The sequence below is a fragment of the Lutjanus erythropterus genome, chromosome 2, assembly GCF_056507025.1.
Source record: "Lutjanus erythropterus isolate fLutEry1 chromosome 2, fLutEry1.hap2, whole genome shotgun sequence".
Taxonomy (NCBI): Eukaryota; Metazoa; Chordata; class Actinopteri; order Lutjaniformes; family Lutjanidae; genus Lutjanus; species Lutjanus erythropterus.
This window is the reverse complement of record NC_139318.1, coordinates 42785635-42803752: the sequence shown is the minus strand read 5'-3', so window position 1 is coordinate 42803752 and position 18118 is coordinate 42785635. Positions and strand designations below refer to the sequence as shown.

At 39.9% G+C, this 18118-nt stretch overlaps 1 protein-coding gene across 2 annotated transcripts in view; it reads left to right on the top strand.

Annotated features, from left to right (window-relative positions):
- The window catches only part of pmepa1 (prostate transmembrane protein, androgen induced 1), a 43512-nt gene extending 38589 nt beyond the window's left edge, over positions 1-4923 (top strand). For both annotated transcript variants that reach the window (XM_084740662.1, XM_084740671.1), the window contains exons 3-5: positions 1980-2033; positions 2165-2529; positions 3213-4923. In XM_084740662.1, coding sequence (XP_084596788.1) covers positions 1980-2033; positions 2165-2529; positions 3213-3525 — 732 coding nt within the window. In that variant the 3' untranslated portion in view covers positions 3526-4923. The remainder of the gene's footprint in view (positions 1-1979; positions 2034-2164; positions 2530-3212) is intronic.
- Positions 4924-18118: the final 13195 nt, after the last annotated feature.

The window sequence follows — 18118 nt, the reverse complement described above, 5'->3', positions numbered from 1 at the left end:
TGAAGTAAAAATAGGGAATAACAGTATTATGAGAACAAAGGAACATAATAAAAACAGTAACCATGCTGACATTGTTGTTATAATTATTCATCATTATTCATGATAGACTTCCCAGCGTGCAGAACGAGGAGAGGAGCTGTGTTTTTAGCGGTTCAGTCACAGTGAGGAGGACAGTTCTTAATGAAACACAGAATCAGAAGACAAACAGAGTTTGAGGAGCTGCTGAGTGACAGCATGCGATCATAGTGATTAAACACCGCTGCAGGCTAACGCTAACACACTGACTCACTTCTTCATTAGGGGTCAAAGACTATTTCAAGATGCGCGCACACGCACAGACACACACACACACACACACACACACACACACATATATAAGCTGACTTACACCTGAGGCTTCTACAAACATATGACTTCACTTGTGCTCCCTGAATCACCTGCTACTGAATCACTGACGTGTGTGTGTCTGTGTGTGTGTGTGTGTGTCTGTGTGTGTGTGTGTGTGTGTGTCTCCAGTCTACAAGATATGAGTAAAGGATGAAGCATAATCACACACACATGGACACACACACACATGCACACACACCGAGCTCCTGATAAGCTCAGGGGAGTCATTGTCCTAGTTAATTTGGATTAGCAGACAGACACACTGACACACATACAGTCAGTCAGACACACAGGCAGACAGACAGGCAGGAAAACTCTCGCCAGACAACAAACCTGCACAAAACTTACAAAAGTTCCTTCCAGACATTTTTTATAGAGGAAAAGAGCTGCATTGTGTGTTCAGTCTGAGGAAGAAATCAGTCCAAGTCAGTCAGTCACAGATTCACGTACCAGTGTCACCTCACATTAATGTTAATTTATTTGTCAACTGTTTAAAATGTATTCACCTATGTGAAGAAATCTGTGGACAAGTTGTTTAAGAATTGCAAAAAATTAAAAAAGATGCATTACAAACAAAAATATCTGTGTGAAACTTGAGAAATGTTCCAGATTTAAAGATAATACAGTTTGAGCGGGCCTCATATGGGCAATGACATGAGTCACTGAGACCAAACTTCATGATAATATGTGGGCATTTAAAAAGGCTCTGCAGCAGAGAGTGTTTGTTGCACAACAGTGGAGCCCTCTAGTGGACAAACATGTAATCAAACAACAAAAAGCACATAATTAGAAAGTCACAGCTCCTCTGTCATAATAAAACATAATATCATAGGAGTGAGAGTTTAGACTTGATAGCAGATGTTATTGTACTGTATTGTAATGTGCTGTTGAAATTGTTTGATCTGACTTGCAGCTTTATTGACATGAAATAAAACACTGTATTTGTTGCCAAAGCACAAGAATAGGTTTCAGATGTGAAAAGTATGAAGGGTGAAAATAACAAGTTTCATCACATATTTGATTCTTTGGACAAGGATTCAATTTTTGCTGATATCACAAAGTCTGCCATGATACAGTTTTGTTTCGATTTGGTTCAGGGGTCTGTAATCGATACAAAATGGTAGGATAAACTTATTAACACAGTCATCTCTTCTTGCAAACTGCTGGTTAGATCCCTGCATATCTTTACAGAAAACCACAGTGGAAATTTTTTTTTTTCCAGAATTTTTTTTCGGAGAGGGGAGTAAATATCCTCATCATGTGTTGCTTGTCATGTTTGCTTGCCTTTATGTGCCCGATGCTAGCACTGTTTGAACGTTTAGGAAGGAAGTGCACTTGGACAGAAACAGGGACAACGCCTGGCCATGGGGATTTCAAAATAAGGGCATATCTTAAAGATGACAAAATCGATAGATATTTTCACTTTGCGACAATGCTACTAGATCGTTGATCTTTGAATTGATAGATAGGTCTAGATTGATCGATTGCTACACCCCCTTTGTACTAAAGATACACGTAAAATAATTGGTAAATGGGTTTAAAATAAAGTGAATTTACTCAATAGATCAACTCTGTCTCTCTGTCTCTGTTAGGAGGGAAGTCTGTGGTCTTCTGAGGGCACAGGGACAAACAGTGGTCTAAATGAGGTGAGTTTTTCTTTAGTCAAGAAGTAAAAACCATAAATCAACAAAGTTAACCAAGAACTAGGTTTATAACAGCTCAGTGTAATATAATACAGTATGACACAGCAGTAATTTGATGCCCTTCCTCACCACAGCACCAGGTGTATAACCCACGCCCTCCAGACAGAGGGGTCCACTCCTCCTACCTGCAGCGGGAGCCTCAACACGCCCAGTCCCAGTCCCAGCCTCCGCTCCAGTCCCAGCGCTTCCAGCACACATACGCCCCGAGTCGCTTCCAGCCGACGTATCCCTACCTGCCCCAGAGCCTCATTGATCTTCCCCCCACGATCTGCCTCTCAGACGGGGAGGAGCCCCCGCCGTACCAGGGCCCCTGCACGCTGCAGCTTCGAGACCCCGAGCAACAGATGGAGCTGAACCGCGAGTCGGTCAGAGCACCGCCCAACCGGACAGTGTTCGACTCCCACCCCCTCAACCCATCCAGCTCCTGCCTGCAGGCCAGGTAACAAGAAACGAATCATCAGTCGTTTGTTGGGATTGTTGCCATGGTGACTTACTCTCTGTACAGTGAATGCTTAGACAACATTTAATGGCATGGAGCATCCTGTCAGTTTTCAAAATAAAACAACCTGAAAACGAAAACGAAATCATCTTATATATAATCTTTTCCAACTAGTGCTCAGTCATGTAGCGTTTTTCTTGGATCTCTCCTAAAACTTAATTGGATCCCGTTGGACTGGTTAAAACAAACTGGATCTGGAGAATTGAGTGTTGACCTGCTGAGAATAAAAAGCGTTAACATTTATTGATTCAGGAAATTAATCGAACATATGTTTTAATCTTTTGGGTTGGGGGGAAGGTGTCAAGTATTATGAAGTCAAAAGGCTCAAGTCCAAGTGAAGTTTTGTTAAGTCAGGTCTTAAGTCATCAACTTTTGTCGAGCCCAAGTCCAACTCAAGTCCACACCTCTGGCAACTACAAACTCCACTTTAGTAGTTCCAGGGCCATTAGCACTACCCCTAAAGTTGGTTATGCTAGGAACTACGGGTGTAGAACTAAATTTAAACCTTGGTTCCTTTTGTCGAAATGCAAGTAAGGTTGCCAAGTTTCTAAAAGTTCCTGGTCTCCTGAAAAAGTTGCTGTTGACATCAGTTTTATTTATCACCCTTGTTGTTTTGCCTCCAGTCTGCAGGCCCCTCCTCCGAGCGTCCACCCTGGCATCAGCGTGTTAGAAGCCCAGGAGGCCTTGTCCCGGCAGCAGAAGCAGGGCTCTCGAGTAGAAGGAGCTCCCCCAACCTACAGCGAGGTGATCGGGCACTACTACCACCCGACGTCCCTGCCCCCCAGCCACAGCCATCGGACTGTATCGTCCTCACAGGCGCCCCCATCCTCGTTCATACACGGTCTGCTCCGACCTCCACCTCAGCAGCAAGGGAGCGTGGACAACAGGAACGCGAGGAACACGAAGGAGAAATCCCAGAAGCCCCAGCAGGTGTGACAGTACTGCTTCCTTCTTCCTAGCCTGTGGGAAAAACCAGGATTTTGTCTGCTCACCGCGTGGGGAAAATGGTCAGTAGCAAATGAGGAACAACCTGGTCGATGGTTCACGTTAGTTGTAGTTGTAGCTGACACTTCATGGATCGGGCTAGGACTGGGAAGCAGCAAAACCACGTCACTCCTGCAGAGCACAGTCGCAGGAGAAAATCTGGTACTTCCTGTTCCACAGCGTCTTACTTCCTGTCTGAGGAGCACTTCAGATGAACCGATGATGATGTCAGAGAGGAGGGCCGAAGGTGCAAAGGGAAGGCGGAGACAAACGCCTCCTTTCTTCCCTCCTCATCCCTCCTCTATCAGACTGATCTAACTAGTCTTCATTCATTATAAATATTTACTTGTTCTGTTTGTTTCTATAGACCTTTTTATTTGTTTGTTCGTCTTTTTCGCGCTTACAATAGAATTCCTGGCGAAATGTTGCAATCTTCTTGGTTCTTCCAGGTTTTTGTTTTTGTTTGTTTTTTAGTGATAATCGCCCTCGCTGCTTTGACGCCACTCAGTCCTGTTCAGTCCAACGTTGGCGGTGACTCCTGCACCAGGCTTTAGCTGCATCACCGGGACACGTGAGCACATTTAGAATATTTCCAGAGAGAGAGTTTAGCTTTAGTTAGCGTTGTCTTCAAACTAGCTCACCAGTTGTAGCACAGTGCTTAAAGTCCTCGAGCTAAACGTTCTGCCTTATATCGACCAACCGATGCAGGAGTTGTCGCTAAAATCCTTTTATAGTTTTTTTTTTTTTTAATTTTATGTTTTCTAAAGAAGGTTTGCACAAAGTTCAAAACTGTTCACCGCAGAAAAAGAAAGAAATCCGCAATATGATTGATGAGAGAGAAAACAAGAGAAAGTAGGGGTATTTTTCTAAACTTGATAGATTCTTATGAGTAATTTTTTTCTGTTTTATATGTTGTCTAGTTTTAGAAAAAAAGAAACAAACATCAGTAATCTGTTGGGGTGCCAACTTTCACGTTGAACATTTTGCTACATACATGTTGGCATGTATATACATTACAGACTGAGTATATATACACACATGTATGCAAACTGAGAGCGAACTTAAAAAGCACGAATTTAGAGTTATTTATATAATTGCTGAAAAGAATTGCACTATTTTTTAAGGATGCGGAGATGGAACGTGTGTGAGAGACTTTTATTGTGAAGGAGCTCTGTCTATTGAGGCATGAACAGTTCGAGAGAGACCTGAAGAGACTCGCCAGAGGGACCAGATCAGTGCACAGTGTCCAGTATCACAGTAACATATCATGGGGAGATTCTGACTTTGGCTCAACAGACTCGGATCAACCGTTACTGTACCATTGATTAAAAAAAAAAAAAAAAAAAAGAATAAATCCCTCGTTTATGCAAATGTCCGAGTCCTGTGAGCCGATCGCAAGTCAGCATTCGACCTGTGGGCCCAATCAGCTGCTCGTAGCTCTCTCTTTCTTTCATCCTGTTGGCCGAATCGTTAGCCAATCCCAAAGCTGGCTGTCACTACCTCGACCAAACAAGTCAAGCACATACGAGTTTGCTCATCAGACTTTGTCACATCAACAAACGTCTGAACTAATCAAGACGATGTGTGATGTAACAATAGAGTAGGACGTAGTAGAGTTAGTCTTTAATCCTCCTGTGTGTTATTTTATTTGAATGTCAGAATTTTTGTTCGTTCGGGTGAAAAGAGAGAGAAACAACGCAGATCCAGTGACAGCAACGACCCCTCTGTAGTGCACCGCTGCGGAGGAGGTCGCCCTTAAGGCCCTAAATAAGTGATACACTGTGCACTACTGTTGCCACACACACAGACAAATACACACACACACATTAGAGTGATGTTGTTGGTCACACACCTCCAGGTTTTTTTCCTGCCTTCTCAAAAAACACACACACACACACACAGTCTCCTCTGGTGAGTCTCTGTCTCTTGCAGGCATCTCTGAGCACTTTACTGCAGCAGGAAAGAGACAACAATCTTCTGTCAGCCAGCGTCGGCCTCGGCTCACCGCCGCGTGATTAAAAACTACAGTAGGATCCTTTGATTTTAGGGGTTAAATCCCTCGACCTTTACAGCCACACTTTTAAAGGATGCAAAGAGTCGTGCTCTGAAACTTTAAACATCCTTCAAGTGGAAAACAAATCATAACTGAACTCTGTGTGATCTGTAACAGTCAGAACTACGGCTGGGTATCATTTGAAGTTTTTCCAGTGAAACACCAAACTTTCAGAACCAATACCAACATTTTGGATACCTTACTTTGAGAAATACAGGTGTGTTTTTCTGCTAACCTTCTTTTCAGCTCTCCAATGAAAATGTTCTTTATACGAGCAGCATAACTATAAAAAATACATAATAGAAAATTTGGAAAACTTATTTTCATTGTCGATTAATCTCTCAATAATTTTCTCAACTGAATAAAGTTGTTTGGGTCATAAAATGTTGATCAACCCAACAATTTTCAGTTTTCTGTCATAGAGAAGCAAACAAACAAACAAACAAACAAAACCCCGCCAGAAAATTCTGATTTGGGAAGCTGAAATCATTTCGAAAAATTACTCAGAAAGATTAATCAGTTATCAAAATATTTGTTGATTTTAAGTAAATCAAGTAATTGTTGATGGTCTAATTTAAATCTGGAACAATCCCAGGAAAGGATAAGTAAATTAGATTGTAAATGGGACCAGTTTCAATGCTCAGTGCTGCAGACACATTTTGGAGTTTTGATACCCAGCCAGAGTAATGACTGACTCACTGAAAGGTCATGTGACCTTGTGTCCATTTAAAAGTAAATATTTTTGATCATTTTTCTACCTCCCATGGTGGATATTTGGAGTTTTGGAGCAGAACTCTTTGTGCTTTGAACGCAGCGCGAGATGGGTTGTTGCAAACTAGACACGCCGAAGTGTTGAAAAGTGACACGAGTGTTAACAGCAACTCGTCTTATGTCATCTCTTCAGGAGTGTGGAAATAAAGGTCAAACTTTTGTTTAATAGAAAATTAGAATATTCAGATGTTTGTAGGTTTTGTCGTTTAAGTTGCTGCTTGTATGAAGTGTTTTCTCTTTGAACCTGGTGGTCTGAGCTTCACCAGTTGTCGTGAACTTATTTTGAAGTGAAGGTACCACCACAGGCCCACATGAAGCCCTTTAGTGTCCAGCCTTTATGCAACAGCGCCCTCCACAGGGACCGAACCGAACCACTGCCAAAACTCCTGAAGCTGAGTCAGCTTAAGTTTGTAGAGGAGAGGAGAGAGTCAAAAAGCCAAAAAAGACATGTTATAATCTGATTTGGTGAATCCTTAAATCTTTTCTTTCCTTCTCATACGAATCATGGGACGAAGGTTGGATGTTCGGCGCATCGGTTTGTGCCTCTCGTGTATCATCATTTCATCAGAGTCACAGAGCTAGCAACGTTTTTCTGAATCCTTGAAAACACCAGAAAAGTCCTCTAACACCACATGGCGCTGTTTCGAAGTTATTTCCAGAATCCTTAAAGAGTCTCCCAACCAACTACTGCACAGAAAAAATGATTTTTGACCTGTTTCCTAATCCAAACAAAGATGGCAACCAGAGATAACAGTTAAAAATCTTTTTTATCGTGCAGCAGATGGAATAATCTGGAAATACAGTATCAGTTAGCTTTTCAGAAAAACAGATGCTTTCTCTGTGTGACTTCACTGACTGCAGTGAACCCTCATGAAATTGGATTTATTTGTCTGTGTTAAAGGAGACATAGGAATATTTCTCCTATCGAAAATTTTAATCAAGTTTGATACAAAAAATGACAAAGTTGACAAATAATCAAAAGTTGTTTCTTTGCAATTCACCTTCGCTCTGTCTTGTTTACAGTCTCTCTCCTCTGTTCCTGTGCTGCTGCACTGCCATTTTTTATTTAATGACGAGCACTTGATAAAAGAAAAAGAAATTAATCTCTTGACCCAAAGCCGCTGAAGGAGAGATGAGTGGATCAATCAAAGTATGAATCAACTTTGAGCTGAGATGAGATTATGAGCCCGGTCCAAACAAATATTTATTGACCCAACCTTTTCATTTCCTTTCCTCCTTTCCTTTATCCTACCCTAACCCCGCCTGCCCCCCTACCACCAGTATTATTCTTGTGTTTGGACTGGGCTGCTACCTTTCTAAAATGGTTTGGTTCCTGCTGTGGAGGGTTTGCAGCGGGTATGAGAAGGCTGGACAGGCTCTGATCAGGGCGTCACAGTAGAAACAAATGACAGTTATAATAATAATTTAACTTTAATGTACCTACAGTATAGTTCATGAGAAGTTAAATAGTGTAGGATCAATCTCTCGCTTCAGGGAAAACCTGCGCTGGCTGACGATACAAAAAAAAAAAAAAAAAAAAAACGACGGGAGGAGAGGAGGGACAAACTCCCTCGGAGGCTCACATTTATTTTACATGTGCTGTTGACAGACCACGCGACCCACACACACACTTTACATCTTTTACATTAGACTTGTGCTTTAATGGCATTTTTTACAGTCAGTATGGACAGAAAGGATGACGACAGTGTTTAATAAATCTTCATATCAAAACTTTTTTTAAACCACAGAAGAGCATCAGGGCCACGCATGAAGGAAAAAATGAGTAAAGGATGTTTTTTTTTTTTTAAATCATAAAACAACGCTTCATAGTGCCAGTCATAAAAAACTTAATCAGAGGACATTTTTACAATTTTTTTATGCTTTTTACATTTTGAGAATAAAGTCAAAATGTTGGGGAAATTATATGAAATGATTATGATGATGATGATTATTATGATGATCATTTCATTTTTCTTTTCAACTTTTTAATGTTATTATAAAAAACTAAAGAAATCTTGATAAACCAACTTTTTTTTTAATGAAAAAAAAATTCCTCCTCTGATTTATCTTTTTTTCCTGGCAACTTCATTTTTGACATTTCAGCTTTATTTTTAATATTTTGACTTAAAGACTTCAACTTTTTTTGCGTTATGAGGGTCGAAATGTCGAAATGTTGAAAATTAAGGCGAAAGGCAAAAAGTAAAATACAGCCAAGCTTTTCTTTTTTTGCATTGTCAAAATGTCATTGCAACTTTATTGTCATCATTTCTAGAGAATAAAGTTGAAATATCATTTTGACTTCATTTTAAAAAATGTTTTTTCAACTTTATTCCCGAAATTTTGACTTTATTCTTAAAAAATGCACAAATGTAGTATTCCTCCACTGATTTTTCTGTCTTATTCGTGACAGTAATCCTGAAACTTCGCCATTATTCTTGACATTTCGACCTCATTCTGGAAATGCACAATGGAAAAGATATCTTCCTGTCATTCTTTTCCCCGTATGCCCGGCCATAATATTTTTCTGCATGAAACAAACTTGGAAAAACTCTTTCAAGTTCAGCTTAAGTTGAGTCAGTTAAACAAAAATCCACATAAACTTGTTTCATGTGTTCACATATGAGACCAATCAGCTCTCCGTCTCCTAAAATGTGTCCAAGCCAGTAATAATCTGTTTGAACTGGTCACACATTTCTCTTTGCTTTAAGCCAGCGTGAAGGAAGTGTTACAGCACAGTGTTTTTGTAAAGTCAGCACACAGTGTCTTTTCCCAGGGCAGAGTGTGTGAGTGAGTGTGTGTGTGCATGTGTGTGTGTTTGTGTGTGTGTTCTCTTAATGTACACTGACTTGCCCTGGAAAAGACCTCCAGCTGTCTAGACAAAAACTAAACACACACTCACACACACACACACACACACACACACACACACACACACACGGAGCAGACTAAACAAACTAACCCGAAGAACCAGACCTTCCACACACACAGGTGCGCATTCATTTATCCACACACATTTTTATTCTTATTGTGGACCACACAAGATAGCTAAAACATTTATCTCACACACATACACACACCTGGATCACCTCAAGAGTTGCCTCCTCCCCCCTCCTCCTCCTCCTTCTTCCTCCCGTCTGAACGAGCTCCTCCTGTTCCCTAGAAATGCCTGTTGTCCAATGACAGAGCTCCTCCCAGGCCGGCCCTCGCTGCCATTGGCCGGCCGCCGTTCGGTCTCCTAGGAAACGTTCATCGTTTTATTGTCGTTGCTATGTCGTTCAAGTGTGCCTGCCTGTGCTGAGACGGGCAAAATGTGAGTGGCCAGTTTGGGCTGTCAATCATCCCATGGCCACGCCTCCTTACTGTCTCAGATGATGATGATGATGATGATGATTGGATGATGATGATGAGATTGAGGATGATGAAGATAGATGTTTTTGATAGTGATGCCGCAGAGAGCGTTGCAATACACCTACTATTTGCCTTTTTGATAATATTAGTCATATTTTAACGTAGTGTGCTAAATGTAAGTTTTTTTAATTGTTATTGTTGATATTATTGTTGTTTATTCACTTGAGAACAAAAAAAAGGTCATTTTACTTCAATCCATCAATCACACAAAACTTTTTATTTTCCATTTGTTCAACCAACTTTGAGAGTGTAAAAACTACCTAACACACAAACGCTGCAGATCACTGGGAGGACGTGTAAATACAAGAAAATGTACTTCTGCTTTTAAGTGCCCTTTCCAGTTTGAAGAGCAAACGGTGCGATTTCTCTGAGAACAGCTTCTGTTTGAGCTATATTTGTGCAAACCACCACCGTACGCTAACCCGTGCACTTCATTCTGTCCTGACATCTTCTTGGCGAGTGCATTTTTCGCTCACGCACTTACAAGTTCAAGTATGCTTCTTTGTGCATGTAAACATCAAGTCCTGGTAGCCCAGTTTGTCCACTACGTCCCCTAATCATCGCCACGTCTCCCCCCGCCCGGCCCCAGCGTCTACATGTGTGCCTTCTGGCGTCCAGGCTCAAACGGGGACTTCATCCGTCTGTTAAATGTGTGATAGTGCAATGAATCCCTCAGATACTCCAGTACTGTTGCCTTGTGACACTTCAGACATCAGAAAACACCAAAACATTCATAAGACACGTACACTCCGTACATGGCTGTGACGTATAGAAGCCCGTTCACCGCAGGAGAAGAAAGAAAATTGAATGACGCGCAGAAATACTCACAGAGATTGAAAGTTTATTTTTGATTGAATAAAGTTTTCATTTCTAACTTTGAGCTGACATGGATGAGAAGTCCTTGATGCACTCAGAAAAACTACAGATCCATAACAACTGACAGCGATTGTCCAAAATGCTCAAAATTATGACTTTGTAAGTCAAAATAAAAAGATACATTGTCTATTAAGGACTATGCCATAATATTGACTTACAAAGTCATATATTTGACTTTCTGTTGCATCAGTTTAAATGAGTATTTTCCCTTCATTTTCAACTTTCTTTTTCTTTTCCAAATATAGGCTTCCATAATGATGAAGAAAGATGCTGAATGTTTCCAAATGTAGTTTCTTATGCTGCGTTCTGGAGATGTCAGAAAATCAGAAATCTAGCATTGATTCCAGTGAATTAAGTTATAATTTCAGCATAGCATGACCTTCAAGCACCAGTGTGGACGGTTTAGTGGCAACCGACTCACCTCACCCTCCCCTACCAAGTATGTAGGAGAACCTATGGTGGCTGCAAAACTCGCAAAAACTCAAAAAAAACACATGCAGAGCCACTGTTTGGTCCTCTATAGATAGAAGCAGTTCATTCTAAGGTAACAAAAACACAGCAATTCAATTTTTCAGCCAATAATAATTAAAGAAAACATAGTTGTGAATTTTTCTTTCATGTTAAGGTTAAGGCATCAATAAATTACGACCTATTTTTGTTTTACTTTCTGACATCTAATGGAATGCAACATGAGAAACAGCATCACTGCACAAGCCATGAAAATAAAAAGAAAATGTTTTTCAGTTTGTTCTACTCAAACCCTCCAATACTCACTCTACGCTCCAGTTTTCTGTCCTCGGCATCGTTAAAGACATTTCCAAAGAAGGAATCATCCTAAACGAGACTCTTGTCGCTGAAAAAAAAAAGGACAAGAGTTACACCTGACTTGAACTTTTCTGTTTTTTAATTTTCTTTGGGAAAACAGTTTGCTTTTACAAATGCCTTTTTTCCACTTCCTGTAACTCTGTGGTTGTTCTGCAGACAACTATTACAAGTACACGAACTAGTTTGAAAGGAGAACTTCATTTTGTTCACACTTTTAGCAGACTGGTGGAAGGTAAAGTGTAAAACAAACTGTTTCCCCCCTGTTGTGTTTTTGCTCATTCTGCACCGTTGTGTTCTTTTCTGTTCGCTCTGCTCTTTGAATCAGCGCTGCACGGCGCCTTTCCTCTGACAATGTTGAAGAAAAGTTACGAAAAAACACTCTCTTTTGGTTGCAGTATGTATGTGTGCGTATTCAAACAAGCCTCGATATCTTACGGGACACGGCAGCGCTCCGATGCCGGTCCTCTGCAGTGACTATTGTAGAAGTCTTCCACCTGTTGTTGAGTTTTATCCTGCAAGCATGTAAAAAATGTGGGACTTGTACAATAGATCAGTTTGTTCTGGTCAGGATTCCTACACGCAGCTGGTCCAGAACGTGAACAAAAAAAAAAAAGTTTGATAAAGGCTGAAAAATATAACTTCATACAAATAATCATCTGTAAAATCAGTCCAGACCAGACATCAGATAAAATGTGTAGGAATCCTGATCTGTTTCTGTAGAAAAACGTTGGGTTTCCCTGAATTCGAATTTAGCACCAGGCTCATAATTCTTCCGTCGTGGAGGGAAGATGAAGCCGGTGCTGAAGTGTTGAGGGTTTAATCCAGCCTGTTATCTGTCACAGCATGGCTCACATACTTATATAGAGGCCTACTTATTCTCAATGATAATAACTGCTTATTTGTGTATTAAGACAGTTTATTTTAATTTATATTGGATGGTCTACGTGTTGCAAGGTTTGTTATGTTGTTACTTTTCCTCTCTGTTTGTTACAAACAGAAGACAATGGTTTATCGTTGTTGTCACAGAACATGGTATGAATCGGACACATTTCAGTTAGCCTTCGATTTAAATAAAAAAGTTTTATAAATATGTCCATGTCTCCTCTGGTTATTTATTTCTTTGTTCTCAGTGTTTCGTTTTGGTACATTGAACAGAAAGTGTGATTTTCTTTTCTTTTTTTTTATACAACTTTTCCTGTCGCAGTTTTAATTTATGAACTCGGTTGTTCACTTTTCTAACTAGTTTGCAAGGAAAGGAATAAGACAACAGTGTACTGTGCAGTCTCAAATAAGCTTCCATAGCACAAACTGCTGAAACAGTTCATGCCAGAACACAGAGTGCATTGCAGCCTTCTGCATATGGGTGTCCCTGCTGACAGCACTTAAAATGGGCGTCGTCAGGACGGGACCACAGAGCAATGGAAGAAGGTATCCTGGTTTGATAAATCTCATCTTATTTACACCATGAGGATGGCTGGGTGCATGTGTGTAGTTGTGTGGCACCAGGATGCATTATGGGAAGAAGACAAGCTGGCAGAGGCAATGTGATGCCCCTCATATTTCATTTCACTATATTACAGCAGCATAAAATACAAATTAATGTTCAGAGGTTATACTGTCCTGCCTACTATAGCATGTATTATGTATATTGTAACTGGTGTTCTTTGGACCCAATAGCAGCACTCTGGAAATCTGGGACAGTTGGTAATGATCTTTATTTTCACACAAGCAGAACAGGAACTTGAGGTGACAAGGAAACACAGGTAACAGTTTGATCTTCAGGCTTGAAGCCCAAACAGTCTCTGGGTGTCTGACTGGAGCCAAACCTGGAGGCAGGACCTCAGACCCGTACAGTTCTGTTCTCTAGCAGGCAGTGACAGAGAGAGGCTTACTGGAGGCAAAGTCAACAAGGCGAGGAATCCAAAACCAGAAGAGTAGGCCAACGAAGCAGAGGAGCAGACGAGGAGCATGCAGCAGGGAAGTCAGGACCAGGAGAGACTTAGATAACAGACTGACATACCAAGCAGCCACAGGGACAGGCAGGCAAAAACCAGGAACGCTGAGACAGATCTCAAAGTTAGGGACTGAAGGCTGTGGTGAATATCTGGGAATCAGGCAAGGCAGGAGAGTCAGAGAGAGGCAGGGTAGGCGATGAGAGATCAGGCAGGTAATGAGTGCTGGAAAGTCTCACATGGATGCAGTAGAACAATCTGGCAAAGAGTGAGTGCTGGAGAGGCTTGTATGCAGGGCTGACTGGGGATGAGCTGCAGCTGAGCTCGCAGGTGAGTGGAGTTGGGCTGACGAGGTGGGAGTGGCTGGCAGGTAAAATGGAGCAGAGGCAGGGGAGAGTGGAAAATTACTGAGGCAGAGGGACAGGAGGGAAACTGGGAGAAGGGAGAACAGGTCAAGGGAAACTGGGCCTGCAGAACTGTGACATATATTTAACAAAATAGTCGTCATGCTCCTGTGCTCAGACATAGTGCAGCTGAAGATAGGTGTTGTTAACCACTTTCTCCACAAGAGGGAGTATTTACTGTAATTCTGTCAGGTGTAAACAGTCACAACAAAGGTACAGTACTAATTAAAGCTGAACAAAAACGTGTAACGATGTAATGTACTGCTCTGTCTGTATGTTTCTCTGGTGAACCAATTTAAAATGGCTGTGTTTTCATATCAATGTGGCTGCAGTGAAAAGGCCTATTTTCTGCTTGTTTAACTCTGGCAAAGCATTTCTGCAGCACTACTCCCCGATGGCAGCGTCCAGCCCTCTTTCAGTAGGATGATGCGCCCTGCCGCCATGTTCACGCCAGAGTTCACGGTGTCGATTTGGCCTCCAAATTCCCCAGATCTCAAATCCAATTGAGCATCTGTGGGACGTGCTGGAACAACAAGTCTGATCCGTGGAGGCTCAACCTCGCAACTTAAAGGACTGTAAGGATCTGCTGCTGTGAACGTCTTGATACCACAGGACAGCTTCAGAGGTCTTGTAGAGTCCATGTCATGACAGGTCAGAGCTGCTTTAGCGTCATGTGGTCGAACTACATAATATTAGGTAGGTGGCTGTATTTTCATATATTTGTGTTTCTGCCTTCTCATCTTTAAGGTTACACTTGACTTTCACTTTCAAGTTCCTTGTTAATCAGACATGATGATTTCATACTATTATATCACATGGCTCTGCAAACGCAAATCTGCAGAGCTCAAGTCAGAAAGGTCGATGTCCAGCTGATGTACAACCTTTATTTATCATCTGAGTAATGTCAGCCAGCATCCAGCAGGTGGAGCACTACACTTATATTTGTTTTTAAATGATCAGGGCTCACATGTGCTGTTAAAAAACTGAAGCTCTCAAATCATCATGACTTTCATTCATTAATTTTATCGCAATTACACAAGCACTATAGTTACAGTAAGTGCACTTTAAAGTACTTTTCTTGAGCATTTCCTTTACTTTTTGCTGCTTTATAAAGAAATATTGTACTGTTTTACTCCTTATTTGCCAGCTTTAGGGGTTACTTGAAAAGTGAAGATTTTGGAAATATAATTAACTTATTATTTTTTTTAAATATTGAACATATTTTACACACAGAGACAACGAAGCAAACAGTCACACTACCTCATACATTTCAAGAAAGAAAAATAAATAACAAACAAACAAACAAAACAAGAAATACGTAAGATTAAAAAATGGACAAAACAAAAGACAGTAACAACATAAATACACTATAAACACAGTACACAGTAGTTGTGTACCATGATGCCCAAGAAACTCCCATAAAGGTTTCCACACTTGTTCAAATTCTCCTGCCCTTCTTCTGGATATAAAAGTCAGTCTTTCCAATGCAACACAAAATGCCATCTCCCTCACCCACACGCCTCTCGAAGGTATATCCATTTTTCTCCAACACAGAGCTTTCATCCTCCTGGCCTGCAAGAGTCCAAAGTCAATTCAAGTTATCGGTTTTGAACAAACAATAAAGTTCTTTGGATATATGTCGAGTACCCACAGTTTTGCTTGGTGAGGTACCTTCATTTCAACAATCTCAGATTCTGTCTCAACAACTGTTTACCAGTATAATTGTAAGTTTGGACACTCTGACACACAATGGAACAGAGTCCCTTTCCTTCTAAACATTTAATACAGGTGTCTGAGATGTCAAGAGAGCAACGGTCAGTTTGAAACTGAAACTAAGTTTTCATTAACCATTTGTATTGTAATAATTTCATTCTTGCACTGATTGGTTGCTTTTGTCTCAGTCCCAGTCTCCTCTATGTCTTCTTGAAGATCCAGTCTCCAGCCCATCAGAAGCAGACTCCTTATCATATGTTATCAAAGCTGAGTTAAATAAAGAAACTTGACTTCTCCCATTCAGATTTAGAACTGTGAGATTTTCAACATGTGATAAAGATGGTTCACATGCAATATGACAAATTTAAGCTGAAAAGATTATATAAAGTAAAGTGTTTAAAATAGCTAAACCTCAACCATCTGCAACATTAATTTAAAAAATTAATAATCAAATAATAAGATATGCAGCGTTCTGTCTGCACAGTAAGTACTTTCAGTTTAATGCAGGACATTTTAATAGAGATGTTTTTACTTTACATAAGTTCATGATGTACATTTCTTCTACCACTGGTTAATTATACGTATGAATATATATTTGACCACTGTCGTTGATACACAGCAGGCTGGAGACACTCATTTTACTCACCTGCCTGTGCAGTAATTTTCCATCACAGCTGAGGTGACGATCACAACAGCGTGTCTCTCTTTTAGATCAAAGTATATGGGAAGTAGTATAAAAATACGACACAAGGGAGGATTTGAGATAACGAAGTAACCCTGACAATACTGAAAATAAAACAGTAAATACATGAAGATGGTTTTCACAGAGATTTACAAGTTAAAATACACGTGTGTGGTCAGTGTCAGAATCTGCCAGGGCGACAGTGAAAAGTGTGTTAAATACAATACAAACGGACTTTTTCTGAGGATTTTAAGCAAATATCAGTTCATTCAAAAATTATTTACTGGGGATAAAAGCTGAAAATCCTAACTAGAAATTAAGATATGTGGTTAAGCCTTTGATTTGAGTTTCACAGATTCTCCTTAGTGTAAATCAGAGTTTTGTTATTTAATCACCTCTGCAAACATCAGTGTATCAAAAGGCCAAATGTCCAGTACCTGTTACACCTCTGATTTGCTTCCAGAGTTTTTCTGCACTGATTTTGACGACATTATGTAACTTACTAACTGACTATAAGGAAATCATAGCTGTAATTATATAGACAATAGACATTTCTTGATAATAGCAGTATAGAACATTTTAATACGTCACAGCAGCAGGAAAAAAACAGGCCTAACTAATAAACAATAATTATGTCTGCATTTCAATTGCTATCATGTTATTAATTACACCTGTATTTATCCTCATACATCAAGATATAATGTGAAAAAGGTCAATAACCTCGAGATCAGTCCTTCTTTAACAGAGACAGAAACAGAGAAAGATGTCAGGATGTGATTCAAACATCACATTTTTTTTCCACATGTATATTCAGACACATATGATTACTTATTTGTATAGTCATTTATTTATACATGTAAATCTTTAGCAGATGTCCACAACTGCTTTTTTTATTTTAACTTCGTACTTGAGCTCCACTAAATTTCAGAGAGAAATATTGTTGCCTATATTTATCTGGTGCTGAATGTATTTGTTTCAATAACATTTGACAGATTGCACAAGCTGCAAAAATCTGTATCTTCTCAAGTAAATGTGTTAATGAACTCTAAAACTGTTATTGCAGTCATGTAAAATAAAATATCTCAGCATAAAATAATAAAAATCAGCTCCACCTTGATCAGCCAACACTAAAATGCTGTTCAAACACAGGTAATAAAAATCCAATATGTTATAGAATAAAACACGCTAAAAGTGCCTGTTCTGCATAATGAGCACTTTTACTTCTGCTACTTTAATTATATTTTGCTGGTAACTTATTTACTTATGTACATTTACTTTAATAAAACTTAAGGACTTTTACTTACTGGTGACATTGGAGTAGAAGATCTGAATACTTCCTCCATCAGGTCAGAATTTCATCTGTAGCTGATATTAACAAATTTACAGTTTTAAGAGGAAAAAAGATTAAACTATTAGGAAGAAGGTAAAGTGAAGGAGAAATGAATATGAGGCTGAAAGAAAAGAATAAAGGCAGAGAAGAACAGAGATATAAGGAGGTAAAGGCTGTTGAAACGGATGAGATAAAGCCTGATAACAGCTGTAATCCATTATATCTGTAGATATATAGACATAGATACTGTGTGTACTATATGTTTTACTTTGATCCAGTATCTTGATCTTGCAGGTGTCTCAGCCATACCTGTTCAAACATATAGAAACAACCTTTGCAGGTTATGTTTGAGGAAATTATGATTTGTGAGTGTTCGTCAGTGCTTCCCTCTCCTCTCAGAGAAAACCAGGTCAAAATATCAAATGTGATACTATTAAAAAACAGACATGTGGGAGTGTGACAGAGCTCTGAGTAAAAAGTTGTACTGACCTGAGACTCAGGCTCAAGTCAGGTGTCACAAAAATTAAAACA